This window comes from Psittacula echo, assembly GCF_963264785.1.
Source record: "Psittacula echo genome assembly, chromosome: 9".
NCBI lineage: Eukaryota > Metazoa > Chordata > Aves > Psittaciformes > Psittacidae > Psittacula > Psittacula echo.
The window spans coordinates 21,523,530-21,543,766 of record NC_137745.1 but is presented as its reverse complement, the minus strand read 5'-3'; the positions used below and the strand labels follow the sequence as shown (position 1 = coordinate 21,543,766).

Sequence of the window (20,237 nt, the reverse complement as noted above, 5' to 3'; positions counted from 1 at the left end):
CTCCTCTCTTAAGCAGAGAGAGATTCAGATAGAGGAAATGCCAGCTCCCACCAGGCCATGCTTCAGCAGGATCCAAAACGCTTCAGCGAACCTGCTCCATCAGGATGGGACACTGCAGGACCACCTGTGGCATCTCCTCAGCAATCCAGGTCATCACTGCCCAGGGGTTAGACAGAAACTTCCAGTAGAGCTGCAGTGCTCCGGGGTGGGTGTCAAACAGGAACAGGCTTCCACAGGGATCACTTGGAAGTGCAGTAAACGGACCGCATTCCTTTTATTACAGCCAAGGGCAAAGGAGAATGCAGTTGAGTCAGGGTTATGTTAGAAGTCTACCTCTGCTGGAACTCAGTAAATGCAGGGTGTTTGCATAGAAGAGTGACTCACAGAGTGACAGCCTTCCCTGCACTTCCATTACAAACCCAGACTGGTCACAGACAGAGCTGCTGTACCATAAACTCACTCACCAGCTTATTGCATTGTCATTTCCTTATGCAGGCAGGCCCTAAAGCCGTGACAGAAGCACCTTTGCTAGCAATACCCGTGAGCAGCCGGCCACAGAAGAGAGGAGGAAGAGCACACACTTATGAATGCTCCTAGCTCAATGTACTCAGCTCCTACCGACAAGAGAATACACATGTCTGAGTCTGCAGCTCTTCATAGCTCGGTTTGGCCAGGAGCACAGACATTTCACCTTGGTCCTTCGGTGAATGACAGGCACCCAGAGACAGCGACAGAACACTGGGAAAGACAGGGATAACGCTCCTCACTAACACAGCTTCCTACACGCGGTTCCAAGAAGCAGGTTTGTCTGAACTCTCAAATCACGTCAATGCACGGTCACCGGGGGCTGCGTTTTCCCAGTGGCAGCTGGTGGGAGATTCCCTGGGAGAGCCACCAATTACGGAACAAATTAACCTAGCAAAAAACTGCATGGAAATGCAGCTTTGCCCACTGGTGTGAACAGGGAGTAAGGGAAGCAGGAGGGGCCACAGCTACTCCGAGAAGCTTGGACGTGAGTGCGGATGTGCAGGGGCAGGGAAGCAATTCCCTAATAGGAGTCAGACTTAGAAAACAGCATTGGTTTTTTCCTTGCATGTGGACTCCAAGTCAGCAATGAAAGAGATTCCCACTGTTCAATGTCCTTTCCCTTCCAAACCCTCTCCTCATTGGGCCAACAGCAGCAGCAATGTCCAATTCTCATTATCTGAGGGCAGCAGTAGCTCTTGGTGAAACTTGCGGTCAAGAAACTGCAGGCAATTCTAACAGACACAATGGGAGCTGCCTCTCCCACAGCTGCCCAATTATCCCAGCTTTTATTACATTTAAAGCCAGCAGTTTTGATGCTGGAGCTGCAGCTGTGAAGAGCCATGAAAACAGACCACCAATAAAGATAAAGCACTCCCAAACTAAACAGGAGACATCAGGGTGACGTACTCTGAAGTCCGAAAGCTTCTCAGAGCAAAGCACAGGCCATGGTAAGGAACTCGGAGCCTGAGTGGACTGATGCTGCCAACACCAGCCCACGGTGACCCAATCACATCTTCACACTGGGGATGGCTATCAATGGCAAAGTCAGTGGGCAGGTTTCAACAGGGCAAGTTGAAAGTGTTCTAGCTACAAGGGTGGACAATCACAGCAGGATCCTGCTCCCATAACCCTTCAGAACATCCCACTGCAGGGAGTGCTCGGAGAAGCTGTGGCTGCCCCATCCCTGGCAGTGTTCAAGGCCAGGTTGGACACAGGGGCTTGGAGCAAGCTGCCCTAGTGGAAGGTGTCCCTGTCCGTGGCAGGGGTTGGAATTGGATGAGCTTTAAGGTCCCTTCCAACACGAACCAATCTGGGATTTTAGGATTAACTTTGGAGTTCGTGGTCTGGATGTGCCTCCCAAGCAGCAGAGAGAAATACTCACATGTGGATGGCAATCGAGTGGACCTGTTTCAGGTGACTGTTTTAGAATCAGATGCACCATGCTCTAACAGTCCCTATTTCTCTCCTTGGGCTACAAAAGACGCCCTAAGGGCCAGCAGATATTCACAATAGGTAACATTAGCTATATCCCCACCATGCGCTACAGTAAAGTAACCTGTGCCACTGAGAGCCTGTGCAGGAAGGGAGGAGAAAATACATTTCAAACCCCATTCACTGATGAGCTGATATATTTGTCCGGGGGGCAGAAGTAACTGAGGGAGCATCTCAGCTCCTGTCTCAGAGACGTGCACAGCAACAGGCAAAGGGAAACCAGTGCCCAAAGGAACAGTCTCAAACCAACACAGTCAGGGGGAAGATGCGAAGAATTATTCTCATCCAGTGTAAGCTGTAATTTTCAGTCTAGAAATCTAGAGCTTGCTTTCTCTCAGCCTAATGTATACCATGCCCTGGAGACGTTTTTACCAGCCATCAAAAGGAACTTGCAGAGAACCAGATGCTTCATTAAAGAATATTCACCAAGCCTTATGAAAACCGTAGTAAAAAGCAGCACAACAAATCACCAGCGTGCAAGGGAGCTGGAGTCACACATCCAGCTTTGATTGCAACCTCCTGAGCTGGGAAATATGGCCTGGTTAAGAAATAAGGGGGAAAAGTACCCAAGAAATGAGAGATTCTGGCCTCTCTTTCCAACATTCCTCCAACCTGCATTTCCTGAGCGAGGAATGCGCGAGACAAAGCCATTTGGCAGAAGATGCTAATTTAAACTTAAAGGAAAAGAACAGCTTAAAAAGAGAAGGGAGCAGGGAGTTTTAATCCTTCTGAACAAACCCAACAGCTTGCCATCACTGCATGTATCCCAGGAGTCAGAGGACTCGGGAAGAGCAGGGAGGTGAATCGAGCTGTCCTGGGCCAAAGGGAATGATACGAATGTGCCGCGTTACATGAGTTTTGTTGGAATGTGCTCTTGCAAAGCCTGTATCTGGCTGCAAGGTTTAGTTATCGATTCCTTAATCCCTCTCACGCCTTCTTGAAACACAGAAAAGGGATCTCCTGCCACAATGTCATCCTCCACGAGTTAACGTCCAATGCATTGCTCCTTCCAGGAAGTCACTATAACAGTGGGGACTACAATTCCCAAGTTCACTGAGCACTCTGGGAACCAAGACAAGCCCCAGGGTTTGATTTAGAAAGAAACCCTTCCAAAAACCCCACCACCCTCACATCCAACAACCACTCAAGTTAACAGCATCTTCCACTGCCCTCTGCTGTTACCAGTCATTCAGCTCCCAGTTCTCTCTCCCATAGTGCGGGGCTGGGCTCCGGGCTGGCAGCATCCCAGCCCCTTTCTCCGGCGGGTTGGAGCCGCAGCTTGCAAATATGCTGAAGTTTAATGCAATCTGTCTTCTTTGGTAATCACATTCCGCCCGCACCGCATGCAATAAAGATGTATTGGTAAATGCATTTGCTAAAGATATACTCGAGTGGAAAGGCTACGAGCCTGATTTACAGGAGGGAAGGAGGAAGCATCAGGTAACGGGGGCTGGCAGAGGATGCGCCAACGTTCCACGCACAGCAACCGAGGACATGGATTGTGCAGCACAGGCATCACGTTAAAGCTGAGAAAGGAAAAGAAACCACATGTTTTGGGAGCTGGGGACATTAAAGATATCAGAGAAAAGCCCTTTCCCTGGCAGCTTTAACCTTGCTGCTTTGCAGACATACAAAGACCTTCTTTGTAAACAGGAAGGAAAAAAATTCCACCAGGACTAGCAACAACATTTGGTCTAATATATCCTGACAATTTCCCCATCTCCTTCTGTCGGGCTGCTTCTGGGAGCCGGCTGGCAGCTTGTTTCATGTTATACTTAAATCAGGCATACAGCTTCCCTTCACAATGCTAATGCGACAGAGAAAGACTGCTGCTATGAAATCTCCACCTCTCCCCCATGCTTTCCATTAGCAATCCCAGGAGAGGAGTCTCAGTGTTCTATTCCCAGAAGGCTCCATCCCAAATCACCTTAATGCAGTCTCAGCACCTTTTCACTTCTCTGGGCAACCTACCTTGAGATAGACCCGACCCACTGTATTCTCACATGGGGAACCGCATCCTTCACACTGCAGACATCCCAAGCAGCAGCTTACGTCTAACCACTCGCTTTTCCCACGACCAAATCCTAGTTGTAAGGTCGAAACACTTCATTTTTACTTTATCCTTCACTTGTTTCAATAGCCAGAAATCCCTCCAACATACTGAGCAGCCACTGGCCTACAGCATCCACAAGGGCTCTGCATCTCAGAAGGAAGAGCCATAAGGTTTGCTGCCACCCCGAGATGAACACTTCGCAGGAGTGGGCCATTCTCCTGACAGCAGCTTTGCCCAGTAAAGCAGCTTTCCTCACGCAGCACAAAAAGAAGCAAGATCTCCAACTGCAAAGTCCCATAATAGGAGGATGCTTAGAGCCTGTTTAAAATGCTGCCAACACCGGCAAAAGGGACCTGCCTGCTGCTTGCAGCGCACAGCGTTCACAAAGGCAAAACTTGGGGAAATCACTGCGACTCACTTTGAAACCCTGGAGCATCCGTGGTGCTGGTTTGGTGGCAGCTCAGTACAACAGGAGCCACTGATGGGAGTGAAGCCGGGACATATCACAGTGTGACTGGGCAACACGGAATGACTGTGGGAAAATGGATCCCAAGGAAAACGTGTCTCCTATGAAGGCTGCAATTTGACTAACAGGTACCACAGCTCTCAGAAACACTTCCCAGGAGCAAACACCATGCACAACAAGAGAGCAAAGTCAGCAAGTCCAACAGGGAAGCCTTTGTTACCTTCTGAGCTGCACTAACACAGCGCCGGTATTCCTTAGCCAGCTCGGAGCATTTGAGCACTTCACGTTTGTTTTGTTGGTAGCACTTCAGGATTTCAGCCTGGAGGCTTGCACAGACAGGATCCGTGTTCCTCCTCCTGCGGGGAAAACAAGCGCAGAGAGAAGTGTGAAGCGGAGTTACCACCCACTTACTATCGCTTTACCAGTGACACACATACTGATCCAGTGCTGGAGTCACCTCATCCTAATAGAGAAACTGGTGGGAGCAGCAATCACCAATGTGGGTCAATGACCAACAGAGTCTTCCAGCTGAGAATTCCAGCCGGAAGAAGGAACTCGCTGTCCCTAGGTTGGTGTGGAAGCCTGTTCTACCCTGAGGCAAAACATCACCTCCCCTCTGCAGTCAGCAAGGAAAATAAAGGGAAACAGATCAGTTCCAAGAGGTTCAATGATTTTCCCAACTCACACTGGAAATCTTTGGCAGAACTCAGGAATCCTGGCTGGACCTGTGCGAGATCTGTAACAGCCTGAAAAGGAACTGAACGGACTTGTTGAATAAGCTGCCTGGATCTATTGAATTCTCATCTACTTAAGCAGCTCAAACCCTCCAGCGTGGTTGGAAGCACTGCAATTCTCCCAGTGACTAGAAAAAACACAATAATAGCAAGAGCACATATCTGTTTCTTTGTATTTCTGAAGCAATTAGTACTCAGACCCCGTAATGGTGTTGACAGCTACCCAAGAACAATTAGGGATGATGTTCTTATACTCTAATGTGCATGTGTACATATGGCACATCATCAGCAACAGTACCAATAGAGGGGAAGGTCGTTGTAAAACAATCCCAGCAACAATGGCACACACACAGTAACACAGTGTCATCAGCTGCACAGACAGGCACAAATTGCAGGAATTTGCAGCACAATTGCCATGGATTGTTTTACCAGACAACAAGAGAACATATGTTTAGGTGTAGCAACCCTCACACGCTGCTTTCTAAAGCATAAATCCATTTAATTCCTTGCATTCGCTGCCCCAATATGCTTAGAGAGATCTGTGCCCAAATATCAAACACACCTCTTCCTTCCGGGGCACTTGATGCTTGAGGCAGGCGTTAATGCTATGATGTGATATATTCATTTCCACAGTCACAACAGCAGGTCCTCATTCAGCAAAAGGGCTTCATAGCAAGGCAGTGAGAAAACACTGAATCACAGAGTGATTTGGGTTGAAGGGACCTTAAAGCTCCTCCAGCTCCAACCCCTGCCACGGGCAGGGACCCCTTCCACTGGAGCAGGGTGCTCCAACCCCTGTGTCCAACCTGGCCTTGAACACTGCCAGGGATGGGGCAGCCACAGCTTCTCTGGGCACCCTGTGCCAGCGCCTCAGCACCCTCACAGGGAAGAGCTTCTGCCTAAGAGCTCATCTCAGTCTCCCCTCTGGCAGGTTCAAGCCATTCCAGCCCTCGCAGCATCTCTGTGGCCTCCTCTGGACTCGCTCAAGCAGGTCCACGTGCCTCTTGTGCTGGGACCAGGAGCAGGACTTGCTCCTGGGCGTGTCTCATGCTCTCAGGTAGAACAGATCTAAGAAACATGAAATATTAAACAAAGATCTCCTAAAAGCTTTTGGAAAGCTCAGATATGAGTTTCCAACTCATTCTGTCCTTTCCGCATCAGCAACCTGGATGCTCCCTCAACGCAGTCTGGCTGAGACACACTCCAAATGATACTTCTCAGTCCTCGCTCTTACTGTCAAGCATATGTGGGCAGAGGAAGGATTTATCAGTATCAGTGTGACAGCCACACTCTGAGGTGCTGAGCCACCAAAGATCAGAAGCCACCAAAGACACGAGACAGACTTCTCGTTCCACCTCTTCACTAATCCTCCAGCTTTCAGAAGAAACTTCTTCCATGGATGGTCCCCAGAGGCCCGTGTGCATTTCTAATTTGTGTGTTCTGAGGCAAATCGCATTTAAAGCCTCTAAAAATCCATATTCTAAAGAAAAAAGCAAAAACCTCCAAATTTTGGAATAGGGAAGAATCCAGGGAGAGCTTCAGAAACTCATAATGTTGGCATTTTACTTTGTCACTAACTTTAATATCACTCTAATCAAATCAGTGAGACTGTGGAGATGATACCAAACAATACCAGGTCAGGAAATACCACCAAATCCCTCAATTCATTGAAAAAGTTAAGACTTTTAAAATTAAGGTTTTCTTTAAAACTCAGCCATGTTAAACTGAAGGGCGTTTTGTCATTTTCATGCCGAGAGCTGGAAGAGCAAAAAGGTACAGCACGAACAGCCTGCATTCATCTGAACTGAAGGCGGTACGAACATCCCCAGTACCTAGAAGGATGCTTGCCATTGTCAGCATAGAGAGCTATAGGAATTGTGGGGGTTTTCTTGTCTGTTCCTTCCTTATCCCTCCTACAGCATCAGCCTTCACTGCCTAGAGTAAATATAAAGCCAGGACTCACCTGTGGGGTCAGAGCAGTGCAAAGTCTGGAGCGGGTCCAGGGAAGGGCAATGAGGCTGGTGCAGGGCCTGGAGCACAAGTGTTGCTTGAAGCCTAACAGAGGGATCACCTTGCAGGCAATGGCATGTGCTGCCCAGCGAGCACCTATATCAGTGTTTGCCCATGCCATTAACCATGGCACAGAGAGGATTTACTGGGTCCCAGGTACCCAGACCCATAACAAGAATATTCTCCTTTATTTCTTCAAAACCAAACCTCAAGCTGTGGTTATGCATCAATCGCCCCAGCTTCTCAAAACAGATTTAGAGAAGCTAATCAACACAGCGCTAAGTTGGTTACACTGATTATCAATACAAATTACACTAAACAATGTATTTGTGAATTCACAAGTGAACTGGAAACTCAATAGAACCAGTTACATCCCACTGAGAATGACGTTTCCCTTTGCAGTGGGAAGCTAGCGCTGCTCAGGAGTTAACTGTCCCTGTGCCCACCATACAGTGTGATCGATGAAACCAAAGGACACACTGTAAGCAGGCACATCCAGTGGAGTCCAGGAGTACACACGTTGCTCACCTCCAGCAGACGAGTTCTGGTACCCACCATGACTGGAAAGGGGGAGATCTGAACTGTTCTGGTGTCAAACTGCTTGAGGAGCTTTCCTCCCAGCACAGCAATCACTACTCTTCTCCTGCTCACATGAAGTCTCTTAACTTCAGGTTGCAACACTTCCACACATGGGGAACTACAGCCCTATACACCAGTTACACCTTAGAGTTGTCTGGCTTTACTTGGAAAAGGAATTTACTTTACTTTACATACGAAGAGGAATTAAACATGAAAAACGTGATGGAGACCAGCAGGATCTAACTACAAACACCTCTGTTGAGAGCAATGGCACAGTGACTTCCAAAGCACCTTCATCAGTTACCTCCCTTCAACCTCAGCCCAGCTCAAGGCTGTTGGCACTAACCATCCTTTAGAAAAACTCCTCTTCTGGACACTCCACTGCTCCTGGCAAACCTCTCATTGCTTGAGGGGGCTCATTACTATTTCTTAAGCAATGAGGGGGAAGGACCATGGTGGAGCAGAGATGGGGTTTGAATACATGGAGAGCAGAAGACCAGTATGGGCTTGGAATATGGGTCAGTTCTAAGTATGAAATACCACCACCAAGTAAGGCAGACAATTAGTCTCTGCCTAAAGTAAAACACATTGCAATTGCTATCACTATCATCAAAACAAATGTAAGAGGCTCATTTATAGCAGCTAGGAAAAAGGCAAGAGAGAAAGGCAGGGCTGGGAGGGACGGGGCCAATACCTAGATAGGGAAGTATGGGAGATGAGCTCTGACAATACCTTGGAAGTAATTGCAGGACATACGGAATATGAATGATTAAAGCCTTAACACACCCTCTCATCTGCTTGAAGGAAGAAAGGTGGGAGAAAGATCTAGAAACGCAACTGATTATCAATGCCCCTCACGGTGGGGCGAGAAACCTTTGTCTCACCACCATTCAATGGGAAGGAATGAACATGCACATGGAATCCATGATTTCGGATCTGCCTCTCCCCCTCCCAGGGAGGGATCTAAATCAGGTCTTTGCCTGGAACAGAAGGGAGAGGTTTTCTTAAAATGAAACAAAGGGCATCCTTCTCTCTGCTATCCCTTGAGGTAAAACAGAATGAGCATGATCTTGCTGCATTTTGACACGCCGAGAGTTACCAAATCCTCTCTATCACTGCGTTTCCCTTTACTTTATTTAATAAATGAAATCTCATCAACTTATCCTTCTTCTATTATCACTGCTGACATCAATCTGATAATATTGGCTTGGCGTGGAATCGTGCTATTATATGTCCTCTTGATATTTAATTTAAGAGAAACGTCTGCAGTGGGGTGAATATGTGAAGCAAGCTTTTTATTACTGGCAGCAGTAAGGACGCTGGGAGTGAATTAGACATTCATCTTAGTCAGGGCCAATCTAGAGGCTCAGAAGAGGTTTTCTTCTTAACCCTCTCCTACCTGTTCAATTGCGGCAGGTAACGGCTGCTCCAGTCAATAACGGCATTCATTTGTCTTGGCAAATTCATTTCTGCATGGACATAAACCCCGTGAAGAAGAGCTAAGCGCCTGGGAGGTGAAAGCAAGGTTCTTTGAGAATTCCCATCATCAGTTCTGCGATCGCTGGTCTAAATGTCCATCAATTAATCAAGAAGCAGCACAGCTTCCAAAGACAAACACCAGCTCACTGCGAGGAGCGATTAAGGCAGTATCACCAGGATGCAGACCCCTTTGAAGGTCTCAAACACAGCTCAATGGTTACGAGCTGCTCGCTGCTGGCAGGTCCCCTTCTTGGAAGAAGAATTACAGACTCAGTATTGGAAAGCTGGAAAATGTGTCCCTGTTTGCTGGTCCTTCTATCCAGCTGGGAAGTCAGACTAGGCAAGAGGAGATACAGCTTCAATGCTTTAGGAGCTGGTAGCTCTTCAGACTAGCGTAAAACCGGTAACTTCACAGTGAGCACCACAGCATCACTTGGCTTTACCAGGGAGAGCAGCAACTCGAGGTGGGGTTAAGAGCAAGATCCTCTTTTTACCTTTTCCTCTGGGAACCACTCAAACTGAGAAAAACCTCACGATGGAGACTGATGGTACCTAAACCTCGACATTGTGATACCTCTGCTCACAAAGTGAAAACCAGAGTCACGCAGGGTCCCTCACATCAGCAGCCCAAATGGGCAGCAGCCTGGAATTTCCTGTGGGCTGCAAAACCCAATTGGATGAGCTGCTTTGTGCTGCATTATCTAAGACCAGTGTCTGAGCTAACCTGAGCAAACCACATCAGAGCCCCCATCACCGCAGCCTCAAAGGTCAGCAGTGAGGTGCAGGGACAGCTCTGCGAGCAGAGCCCAGAGCACACAGCAGTGGTGTCTGCGCGTCAGGAAGGACCTGGAGATGTGGCATATAGTTAGTTGGCATGTTTGTATAGGCACTTAGATGCATTTCAGATAAAGCTCAGTGATGCTTTGGTCACATAAATAAATGTGGTGCGCTGCTATGCTGCACTGTACACATATTAAAACCAGTAAGTGGTTAACTGACCTGGGAAAGTGCATCCTCCCTTGGGTGGCAGTTGGCTCTGATGGCTTCTCTAACATGTCAGAAAAATAACTCCAGACAGTTGCAATACACAGCACAGAGAAAGGTTCCATCCTCTCTCATTACTGAATCCTTGACATTTACAGCAGAAAATTAAACACAATTGAAGCATTTCGTTCACATCCAACAAACTCATCAGCACAGAACAAACACTCAGCAAAGGCAATTTCCAGCGTAGGCTGCAGGGTGCTGCACTGTCACAAAGCAAACACTAAAGCCCCACTAGAACCAGGGGATGCCCTGATCCCACATGTCAGCTTGATAACGTGGCTCAAGTGAAACAGGGAATCCCAGCCTGGTTTGAGGTGAAGGAACCTTAAAGCTCCTCCAGCTCCGACCGCTGCCACGGGCAGGGACCCCTTCCACTGGAGCAGCTTGCTCCAAGCCCCTGTGTCCAACCTGGCCTTGAACACTGCCAGGGATGGGGCAGCCACAGCTTCTCTGGGCACCCTGTGCCAGCGCCTCAGCACCCTCACAGGGAAGAGCTCATCTCCATCTCCCCTCTGGCAGGTTAAAGCCATTCCCCTTGTCCTGTCGTTACATGCCCTTGTAAAAAGTCCCTCTCCAGCTTTCTTGTTTGCAGCAGTTTGGCAGCAGAAATAAGAGATGGAAGAAGCTTAACAGATTATTCAAATGCCTTCTCAAAATTCCGTAACATTTAAGCTACATAACCCAGCCCAGTGCAAACAATCTGCGAGCCTCAGGAGGATACACTCATGTGATCAGGAAGGAAATCTTTCTGATCAGCCTCCTGTGTTCATAACACCGCTCACCAGGCTCTGCCACTGATGTGGAAGGAGAAGTAACGTTGTGTAGAGCAAGAGAAGACGGACTAAGAGAAAAGGTGACAATTTTCATGAGAATAGGGGCACTACCTCCAAATCTCAGCTGCAGCAATCATGTTCCTGTCTTTCTATCCCTCCCCATGCGCCTTGTCACGTTGTCTGCAGCATCTGCACTATCTCCCCTCTCTCTTTCTCCCCCTTGACTGCTGCCTTTCAATAACAGGTCACCCCGTTTTCACCCTATCTCTCCATGGGAGTGCCTGATGAATGCATGTTTATAAAGTACTGTGAGTTTCTGCGTGACTCTGTGATCCTACAGAATTTGTCACTCAAGTGCTTCCCAATCCCCGTTCCTGGTTTGACAGCTTGTTTGAAGCTGCCACGCAATTCCCCGCTGCAATTCATGCACCCGCTGCACCCTTGTCCTTGCCAGGACTGATACCTCCTCTCCTTCCCATCACGGATACGCAGAAGCTGTTCTGAAACCTTCTCCTGTATTTAGATGAGTATTTAGATTCTATTATTGAGAAGTTAACAAAAGTTAACACAACATCCAAATCTCAAGCGTCAGCAACTTGCGGTGTCACTGCACTGCAGTCAGAGAAAACAGCCTGACCCAACCACATTTTCTTCATCAAACAGAAAAACCACCCCAAAACCCAGAGTAAACCACAGAGATTGATGTGGAAAATAACTGGAATTTTGCAGTTTTCTGTAACAACCTCTAATTTTGGAAGTCCAACAACAATCTCAGCCTTTCAGTGATGAAATTGAAGCAAATTGTGTGCCCCATCCAGCGCCAGTTCCAGCTCTTTGTCTTACTCCAATATATCACAGACTCCCTTGGACTCCTACATGGTTTATGCTCACATACAAGGGGTCATTCCCCATTTGACCAATGGGTCACCCTAAAAGACTTCATTGTGCTTTGCCCAGTGCAGTTGCAACCAAATTTAACCAGCTTCCTTTGCACCCCATGAGCTGCAGGCACTGGGTGGTGGTGGGTTCCGGGGGAGCAGGAGGGTAGCAACATGAAAACCACCTATAAACCCATATAAGCTGAAATGATCCCTATCCTGCTGAACCTGCAAATGCAATATGATTCCTATCAGCATTCTGCAAGGCAGATGGCAAGTGGTTTGGAATAATGAGAGGCTTCTCCCCGCAAGTGGATAATTCCGATGTACGTTTGGATGTAAATTCCTTACTGATTATGACGGTAGAATACCGAGTTGTGAGAAACTGCCAGTTTGGAAGATGAAAGGAAAACTACTGCCTTTCCCTTCCCTTGCCAAGAGACACAGAAGTTCACAGAAATGGATCTCCTGCCCACAAAGCCATGAACCATCTTTTCCAGAGATGCCAAGCTACTAAAAGTTGACTAGCAAAGATGAAGAGCCTAAAGTTAGCAGCAAAACGGTCTCTGGAAGCCAAGCAGGAATGAGTCAGAATCTTGTTGCTGGAAGGAGTTCTCTGAATCAGAAAGGAAGCTGGCTCAGCTCCCACAAGGCAGAAAAGCAATATAGCAAGCAATAACTGAATGTGAAAACAACACACAGCCCAACAAGTGACCCGAATAGGGATTTTCTTTCTTCAGATAGAAAACAGCATCTAAAAACTGGTTAAGATCTTGGGTCAGAAAGGGAATCATGCAGCTTACAGCACATACACAGCACGGGCCCTATGAATGGGCTGTGGTAATGCTGAATGGCTGGGATTTAGCTGGGAACTGCCTGCTGGGACAATCCTGTTGGTCTATAAAACCTCATCCCAAGATATATTCTAAAGAAGGTAACTGAAGCAGTGATATGCTGATTGTATATAGCCACAGGACACAGGGATGGACAGGGTCAGTAATGCATCTCTGTGTGAGACGACCTGGGAATGATGTCAGACTGCTAACAGAGTGATGTTTCTAAAAGGAAACCCTGACCACCTCCCTGCTACAGATGCAGAAACATTCTGGAGGAGAACGAAACTGCAGCATTAAAGCTCAGGTGGGATCTGAAGCTCAACATTCACCTTATGCAAACAATCCCCTTGCCACTGTCCACCTGCCCTGATCTTCAAACCCAGAGTGCCTCTTTTACCACGCCGAGCCATCTGCCAAGCACTGACTCAGCAAGATCCCCATTAAGCAGCTCATCAATAAAGGTGCTTTCGAAGAGCACGCACAAAGCCTTGAAGGCTGGTTTGGGGGGAGGTCGGGACTTTTGGTTTTGGCTTTAAATATTATCCTTTCAGGAAGTCTTCCAAGAGGTGAAAACATCCTTACAAAAAGTAATGTAGATAACATGGGTTTAAGCTAGAAGAGCGCATGAAATGTCTCAGGTGAGTTAGTGAGACCCGGACCAACTTCAGGCTGCTCCATCGTGTGCTGTTAGTGCCACTCACAGTCAGCACAATGCTGACAAGTTCTCTCCAAAGAAACAATATTCATCCCTGAACAAGCAAATCTTCCAAATGCCACTTTCTTGGCCAAATGAGCTCCGATTGTGGCTGCTGTGGTGTGTGTACGTCCCAGAAAGGAGGCACTTCTAACATGGAAAATAAAAGGGCAGGACGCAAGAAGCATCACTTGACCCTGAGACTCCAAAAGCTGATGGGACCCAATAGCCTAAAAACCATATTTTATCAGAGTAACTTCAAGAGCTACCGAAATTACACCAAATAAATTAAGTCATCAAAGCCTGGTGTGATGGCAGAGATGGGTTTCCTCTCCCTTTATAAGGGAGGAAAGGACCTCAGTCTCTTATCAGCCAACACCAAACACCACCAACTTCCTCTGTGCAGAGGGTCACCGCGATGGAAGGTCGCCACAGCATCCTGCCATGGTCCATGTTTCCTCAGAGGGTGGAGATACAGCAGCTCTGACCTGCAGAACAGACTACTTCTCTCCTCTCCCTCTCTGATACCTGCCTTTGGTCCCTCCTGTCATCCCTCCATCACCCCAGGAGAAGACTGACTCAGCAGTAAGCAAAGGCACTGTGCACAGAACCAGGAACACAATTACTGCTCCCAACAGCAGCGCTGCCCTGGAACTCAGCTGCCATTGAACTAATGACCAGACTGTTTGCAGTGTTACCTCAGCGTAGCCTGAGGCTGCTCATTAGCAAACAAGTCATTAATTCACTGGGAACAAGTGGTTTCTCAGGCATTATTGCCTCTGACATCTTTAATTCACTGCTCCTTCTGGAAGGCTTCCCCAGACAACTTTAACCTCAATCCTCTACAGATCAACCCTGTGCCACTGCCCCAAACACACTGCACAAGACACGCGCTGGAAGACAGAGGCACAAAACCACAGTGGGGACAAGCTCAGCTGGGTCATTGATTAATATCCATGATATCTTTCCCAATGGCACAGAATCACAGGATGGTTTGGGTTGGAAGGGACCTTAAAGCTCATCCAGGTCCAACCCCCTGCCACGGGCAGGGACACCTTCCACTGGAGCAGCTTGCTCCAAGCCCCATCCAACCTGGCCTTGAGCACATCCAACTTAAGCCAAGGGAAGGGGGAACCAAAGGCAAAAGAAGCTCTGGACTTTAGATCAGTCACTGTATCTAAATGCACAATAAACCACTGTGAAGACCTCATGTCCACCACGGTAGACAGTGGAATGTGTAATACCCAATCTGAGGGCAAAGATCTGCTTCTGTTTTCACTGCGTCCTCCATGATAAAGAGCTGCGAACAGAAATATTTCACGTACTGTGATGCACAAAGAATGTCTGAGGTTTGTTTTAACAGCTGCACAAATATTCCTGCTTTGGAAAACAATCCGGATTTGCCCTGCCAACAAACCCTGATCTAAGGGTTTATAATGGCAACATTACTACAGAATACAAGTGCTTTCCATGTAAAAATCGATAGCAATAGAAACATCCTTAACAGACTACATGGACTCTTTGGCACCTCTTCCTTTGCTGTTCAGGTCTTATTTTACATTACAAACTCCCAAGTTCTACCAAAGTACTCTGAAGAAATGCTCTTGCAGTTCTGAAGAGATACATTCATATTTGACAGTGGTTCCTCAGCACTAACAGAACTGCAATCTCAGTTCATTGCACTGATTCATTAGCCACCCCTCATCATGAATGAGAGAAGAGACAACACTGTGAAGATGAGACGAGAGCATTATTTTACTAACTGGGCAAAAGGAAAGCCTTACGTAGAACCAGCATCTTGGTGACTCCCAAGAAGTGAACGTCAGGAAGACGATTCCACAGCTTGGATAAAGGATAACAATCCAATCAGCTTTCAAGATTCAAAATTTGGTTTAAAAAAAAGAATAATCCGTAAAATTCACACCCTGCAAAACGAGACAAAGTCAAAATTCACCCATTCACAGTTTTACCCTCCCTTGAAATAACTCAGGGGAAACTCACGCCTTGAGGTCTCTTACAGCAACATTCCAATTTCCTACTAAGGATGACTTTATAAACATGAGAAAGAGCAAAGCTTTGACTAAGAACTCATCTCTTTAGTTAAGGATTACACGAGACACGCTCAGCGCAAACAGAAGTAGGAGCAACTTGCAGAAACCAAGCACTGAGGGAGGAACGGGACTGGGATGGAGCCAAACCATTTGTTGCGAAGGGATCTTCATCGCAGGCTCTAATCACTATGCTGAGATAAGGTGGGGGATGAGCTCCCAGCAGTAATCAGTCTTTTATTCCTGAAAACTCATAAATCCCTGTTGCAGAGGCTTTTAATTTCAACACTGAATTAATCATTTATCTAATCTAATGACAGGAGAAATCCCGGAGCAATCCTGTTGGAAAACTATGATGTCTTTACCCTCCTGCTCCTCGGGCTTCGCTCCTGTCCACGTAACAGCTATTTCAGAGCTTGGCTCCAGGGCACAGCCCTCTGCTGAAATACCTGAGGCCTCGTAGTGGGTTTCAGTAGTAATACACTCAAGTATCACCACATCACTCCGTAAGCTTTCCAGATCTACACAAACAAGGGAAAAAAGAAGAAAGGAAAAGGCAGCTCCTCTGGGTTCCACTTAGCGCTGCCATTTTTAACTGGGGGGCATCAGCCTCGTAAGATCTTGCATGATTCAATAAAAGCTTCATTTCCTTGAGTACCGAAAGCCATAAATTCCCTGTTCCCAGCAGACTGCCCATTCATGAACTTTCTCCCCCTATCCCCACTGCGTCAGCATGGTTCTCCACGTTCAGCCCAAGAGGACACTTCCCACGTTCCAGTTTCTCTACCATTAGGTACCCATGTCCATTAAGTTTAAAGATCTTAGGGCCATTAAATGGAACTCTTAGATACTGAGTCCCATATGGAGTAAATCTCATTGGCAGTCTCTGCATTGGAAAGCTGCCTTGGATTCAAGGCTGATGTCTATCAGGATAAGATACTGATGTTCTTTATGCACTCCTTGATAACAATCCTCTCAGCACAACAGGCGAAGCAGCACAGCCACCGGTGTGAGCAGCCTCAGCAGCAGCTCTGCAAACCATAAGGAGATCTCGGGAGGGAAACTCAGGTTCAGAACAACTTTATCTTTGAACAGCTCCCTAATCCCCTCACCCTGCTCCTGCAGGTTTCCCTCTGAGCGAGTCACACCCTGCCCGAGCCAGTCCCTGCATCCAAATTTAACAGCTACAGAAATAACCAAGGACCGCGATAAGGCAACCTTCACAAAAGGAACTAAATCAAATGCTCCCAACCCAGCGTTTGGAGGATAAGTCTGGAGTGCCTGCACTAAGCCATAACCTCTTTACTGATGGTTTTTTCCTTCCCCTTAACAGATTCAGGGGCTGTAATAACATTTAATCCTCAGGAGCTAATCTAAATGTAACACTCCAAAGAAGACAAAGACAACGCAACAGGAAAAAAAGTTTGGCCAGTGCCTTTTGGGAGTGCTGCTTTATCCCCGGAGCGAGCGCATTAATAGAGCTTGGAATGAAATGCCATTTTATTCTCTGTAGCAGGGAGGGGATTAGCAAGTTGTCTTCTCTAAACCCAGTCTGAGTCATGGCTTTATGAACACTGAGAAAAGGATGTGGAACGAAGCGAAGGGCGGGGAGCACTGGCTTTTTATTTACACGCCGCTTCCTTTGTGGGTGGTTACTGATGCGCGCGGTTTGCTAAACAGGGGAGGACGGGGGAAAAGTTCTTGGTCCCCAGACTTCCATTCTGTTGGTTAACAAAAGAGAAAAATCATAATGCACCAATTATGACAACATCACTGAGACAACATGTCCATGGCGTGTGTCCAATTCACCGCAGCGTGTAAGCAACAAGGGCAAGTTGCTGAAGGTGCTGAAAGCTGAGCTCAGTGGTTTGTTGTTGCTAGGATCTTCTTCCTGGGAGGAAGAAACCGGTTGGACAGGGCCCAGAACAAAGAAGAAGGAGGCAGAAGCAGGCTGGGTTCAGGTGAAGAGACAAGGAACAAAGTCCACTGCACAATCAGGCCATGCAGGCATCAAAGCCCAAGAGCTAATGACTGTGCCAGTGATTTAATAGGAAGCTCAGCACTCGGTACCTCACCTCTGTTTCTAGACAAAGGCAATAGGAAGGTTTACCTGCCTACCTTACCAGCCCGCTGTGAAGGGTCACTGATGGAAAGCTTGTACAACATTCCTAAATCCTGCAACACTTGATAATCACTAAGGAGAGGAAACAGCCCATGGAACACTTGACCACTTGTGCAGAGCTGTAGGTGTTGATAACGGAATTACACAAGTCAATAAATGCCAAGAGAACACTGGATTTTTGTTGCAGCTATTTCTTATCTCTGCTCCAACATGGGCTCCAAAAACAGGCTGTGGAAAGAGCCCCAGCTCTATTCCCCTCTTCCTTCATCAGCCATGCCGATACACGTGGCAGAAGACAACCCATACAGGGTAGATTGGTCTCACAAGGCACAAGTACCCAGGGTTAGGTCAGACTTCACAGCCAAACAGGGATAATATAAGCTAGGGAAGAGACGCTATGGGAAGGGGATGTACTCTCCTCTGTGGATGGAGAAAGTGCCACTCCTGGGTTCCTTTTGTTACAGGAGCTGTTGTAGTCCAGCACTGGAAACAGGCAGACCTGTGCTTCATTCATAGTTTGACTCTATTCCAGTTCATGTCATTTTGCTGGAGTATCAGTTTATTCCTGCCAACCAAGCTACTAGATCTGTGTAAATCAGCCTTACCCGTCTTAGCACTCACTGTGCTTGTATGTCTTGTAAGAAAGCACAGAACAGGATCAGCAAACTGTTCTTCCCACTGAAGTCACAGCATCTTGTAATTTATTACCATGAACAGGCTGTAGGAACACTTGAATGTACGATGCCTAACCAGAGGACCTTACAACACGCAGGCTTCCAACCCTACCAGTGAAGCATGAACACCAATGTACAAAGGAAGTTTCCCTGACCCTGTCCCAGCCTTGTCATAACACACGAGGTATGTGCATCCTTTAACATGTTGTACACCAAGGCAATTATTAGGAAAAGGCTCATTCCTACTGCTTTAAGAGAGGCATCCACTGCAGTGATGGGGTAAAGCAATGTACAGTTTTCAATGACTTTATGTACAGTTATCAATGACTCAAGTTCATGCTGCCAAATAGAACAGCATTGTACAGTAAGGCCAGAAGCCAGGGACTGGCAGATGATAAAGGCTCAAAGAAAAAGGTGAGGAAATCCTAAAAGACCATAAACACATTTTCTAGCTCTTGAAAGAAAGGATCCATTAGCATTTGCATTGGTCTCAGCCACTAACCTTTACGAGGAATGGTTGCATTCCTGAGTTTCTTACATTACCAGTCTCCACCTCCACAAGAAACAGAAGAGATCAAATGAAACTGAAACCTCAGGAATCAAAACTTCAGACTACTATAAAAAAGAGGTTAGTTCTAGTCTGTAAGCAAGTAAAGAACATAAACCAAGGTCCCAATCTCTTCCTTTCTAAAGCCACAAGGGTAAATCACTGCTACGTGTGTTCCCAACAACTCACCACGCATCTGCAGAAGCAAATCCAAGACAGAGCTGGTCGAAGACTGTCAGAACTTTATGTCTTATGAATTTCTTTGATTTTATTTAAAACCAAAATTTCGATTTCTACCATGGAAAATGGCATGAAAAAGCTCACAATGTGTTAGCTGCCTTGTTTTGGCTTCTTTAGCAACTTACTGCTTGACTGTCCAAACAAAAATGTGAAATTACAACAGGTTATGTGATGCTTTGGCAGCCAAATATGATTTTAAATAAAGACAGCACAATATACTGCCCACCCTACTAACATATTCATCACTACTATATTATCTATTTCTGCAATTAAGTATCATACAGTCTGGACTGGACCCAACTGGACTACATATGTTGCTACTCCAGTTTACTGCATGTTGGCCAACTGTTTACCCAACTGAGATCCGAGTGCTGCTCTTGACAGTGTAATTGCTTTAGATTCATTAATATTAAAGAATTAGAGAAAATATTTCTTCTTGGGCAGCTGTTAGTGCATGTGGAACAATAAGCTATCTAACAGTACTGGCAAACACAAAAGGAATTGAGACGCTAAATATGCTCCTGGTAAAAAGGCAAGATTAAAGGTCTGCTAATTGTATCGAGGCCCATAAAAAAGGCCAGAAAAACTATCACACCCACTCAAGAAAACATTCAAGATAATTATAACTCTCTTTCGATTGGAATTTACAGGGCTGCTCACCTTTTTCTTCCCTGGACAATGAAAACCCTGTAAGTGGTGCTACTCTTCCTCCTCCCATGCACTAGCCCCATCCTGCAACGTCTAAGGTTCAACACATTGGGTCAAAGTTTGAGCAGATTAAACACATTCCATTGCCATCCTGAAAACCCTGGAAAACTCACATTAAACAGGAACAGTTGCTAAGTCTGTGTCTTCTTCCTCATTCCCCCTTGGAAGATCTAACAACCTGATAGTAAGTTCTGTCAAGCTTGGCACAGAACAAGAAGGTGCTGCCTTACAACTCTTGCAGCTCCTCAGCCCCCTGGATACCTGACAGGAGGTAACTCCACACTCCATTTACGGGAATATCCAGAGGCTACACGCAGAGGGTTATGGAAT

The 20,237-nt window shown here is 46.8% G+C and overlaps 1 protein-coding gene across 1 annotated transcript in view; it reads right to left on the bottom strand.

Moving 5' to 3' along the window:
- CHCHD6 (coiled-coil-helix-coiled-coil-helix domain containing 6) overlaps window positions 1-20,237 on the bottom strand; it is a 107,514-nt gene that overhangs the window by 31,467 nt on the left and 55,810 nt on the right. The window contains exon 7 of the mRNA XM_080625464.1: window positions 4,759-4,894. Coding sequence (XP_080481590.1) covers window positions 4,759-4,894 — 136 coding nt within the window. The remainder of the gene's footprint in view (window positions 1-4,758; window positions 4,895-20,237) is intronic.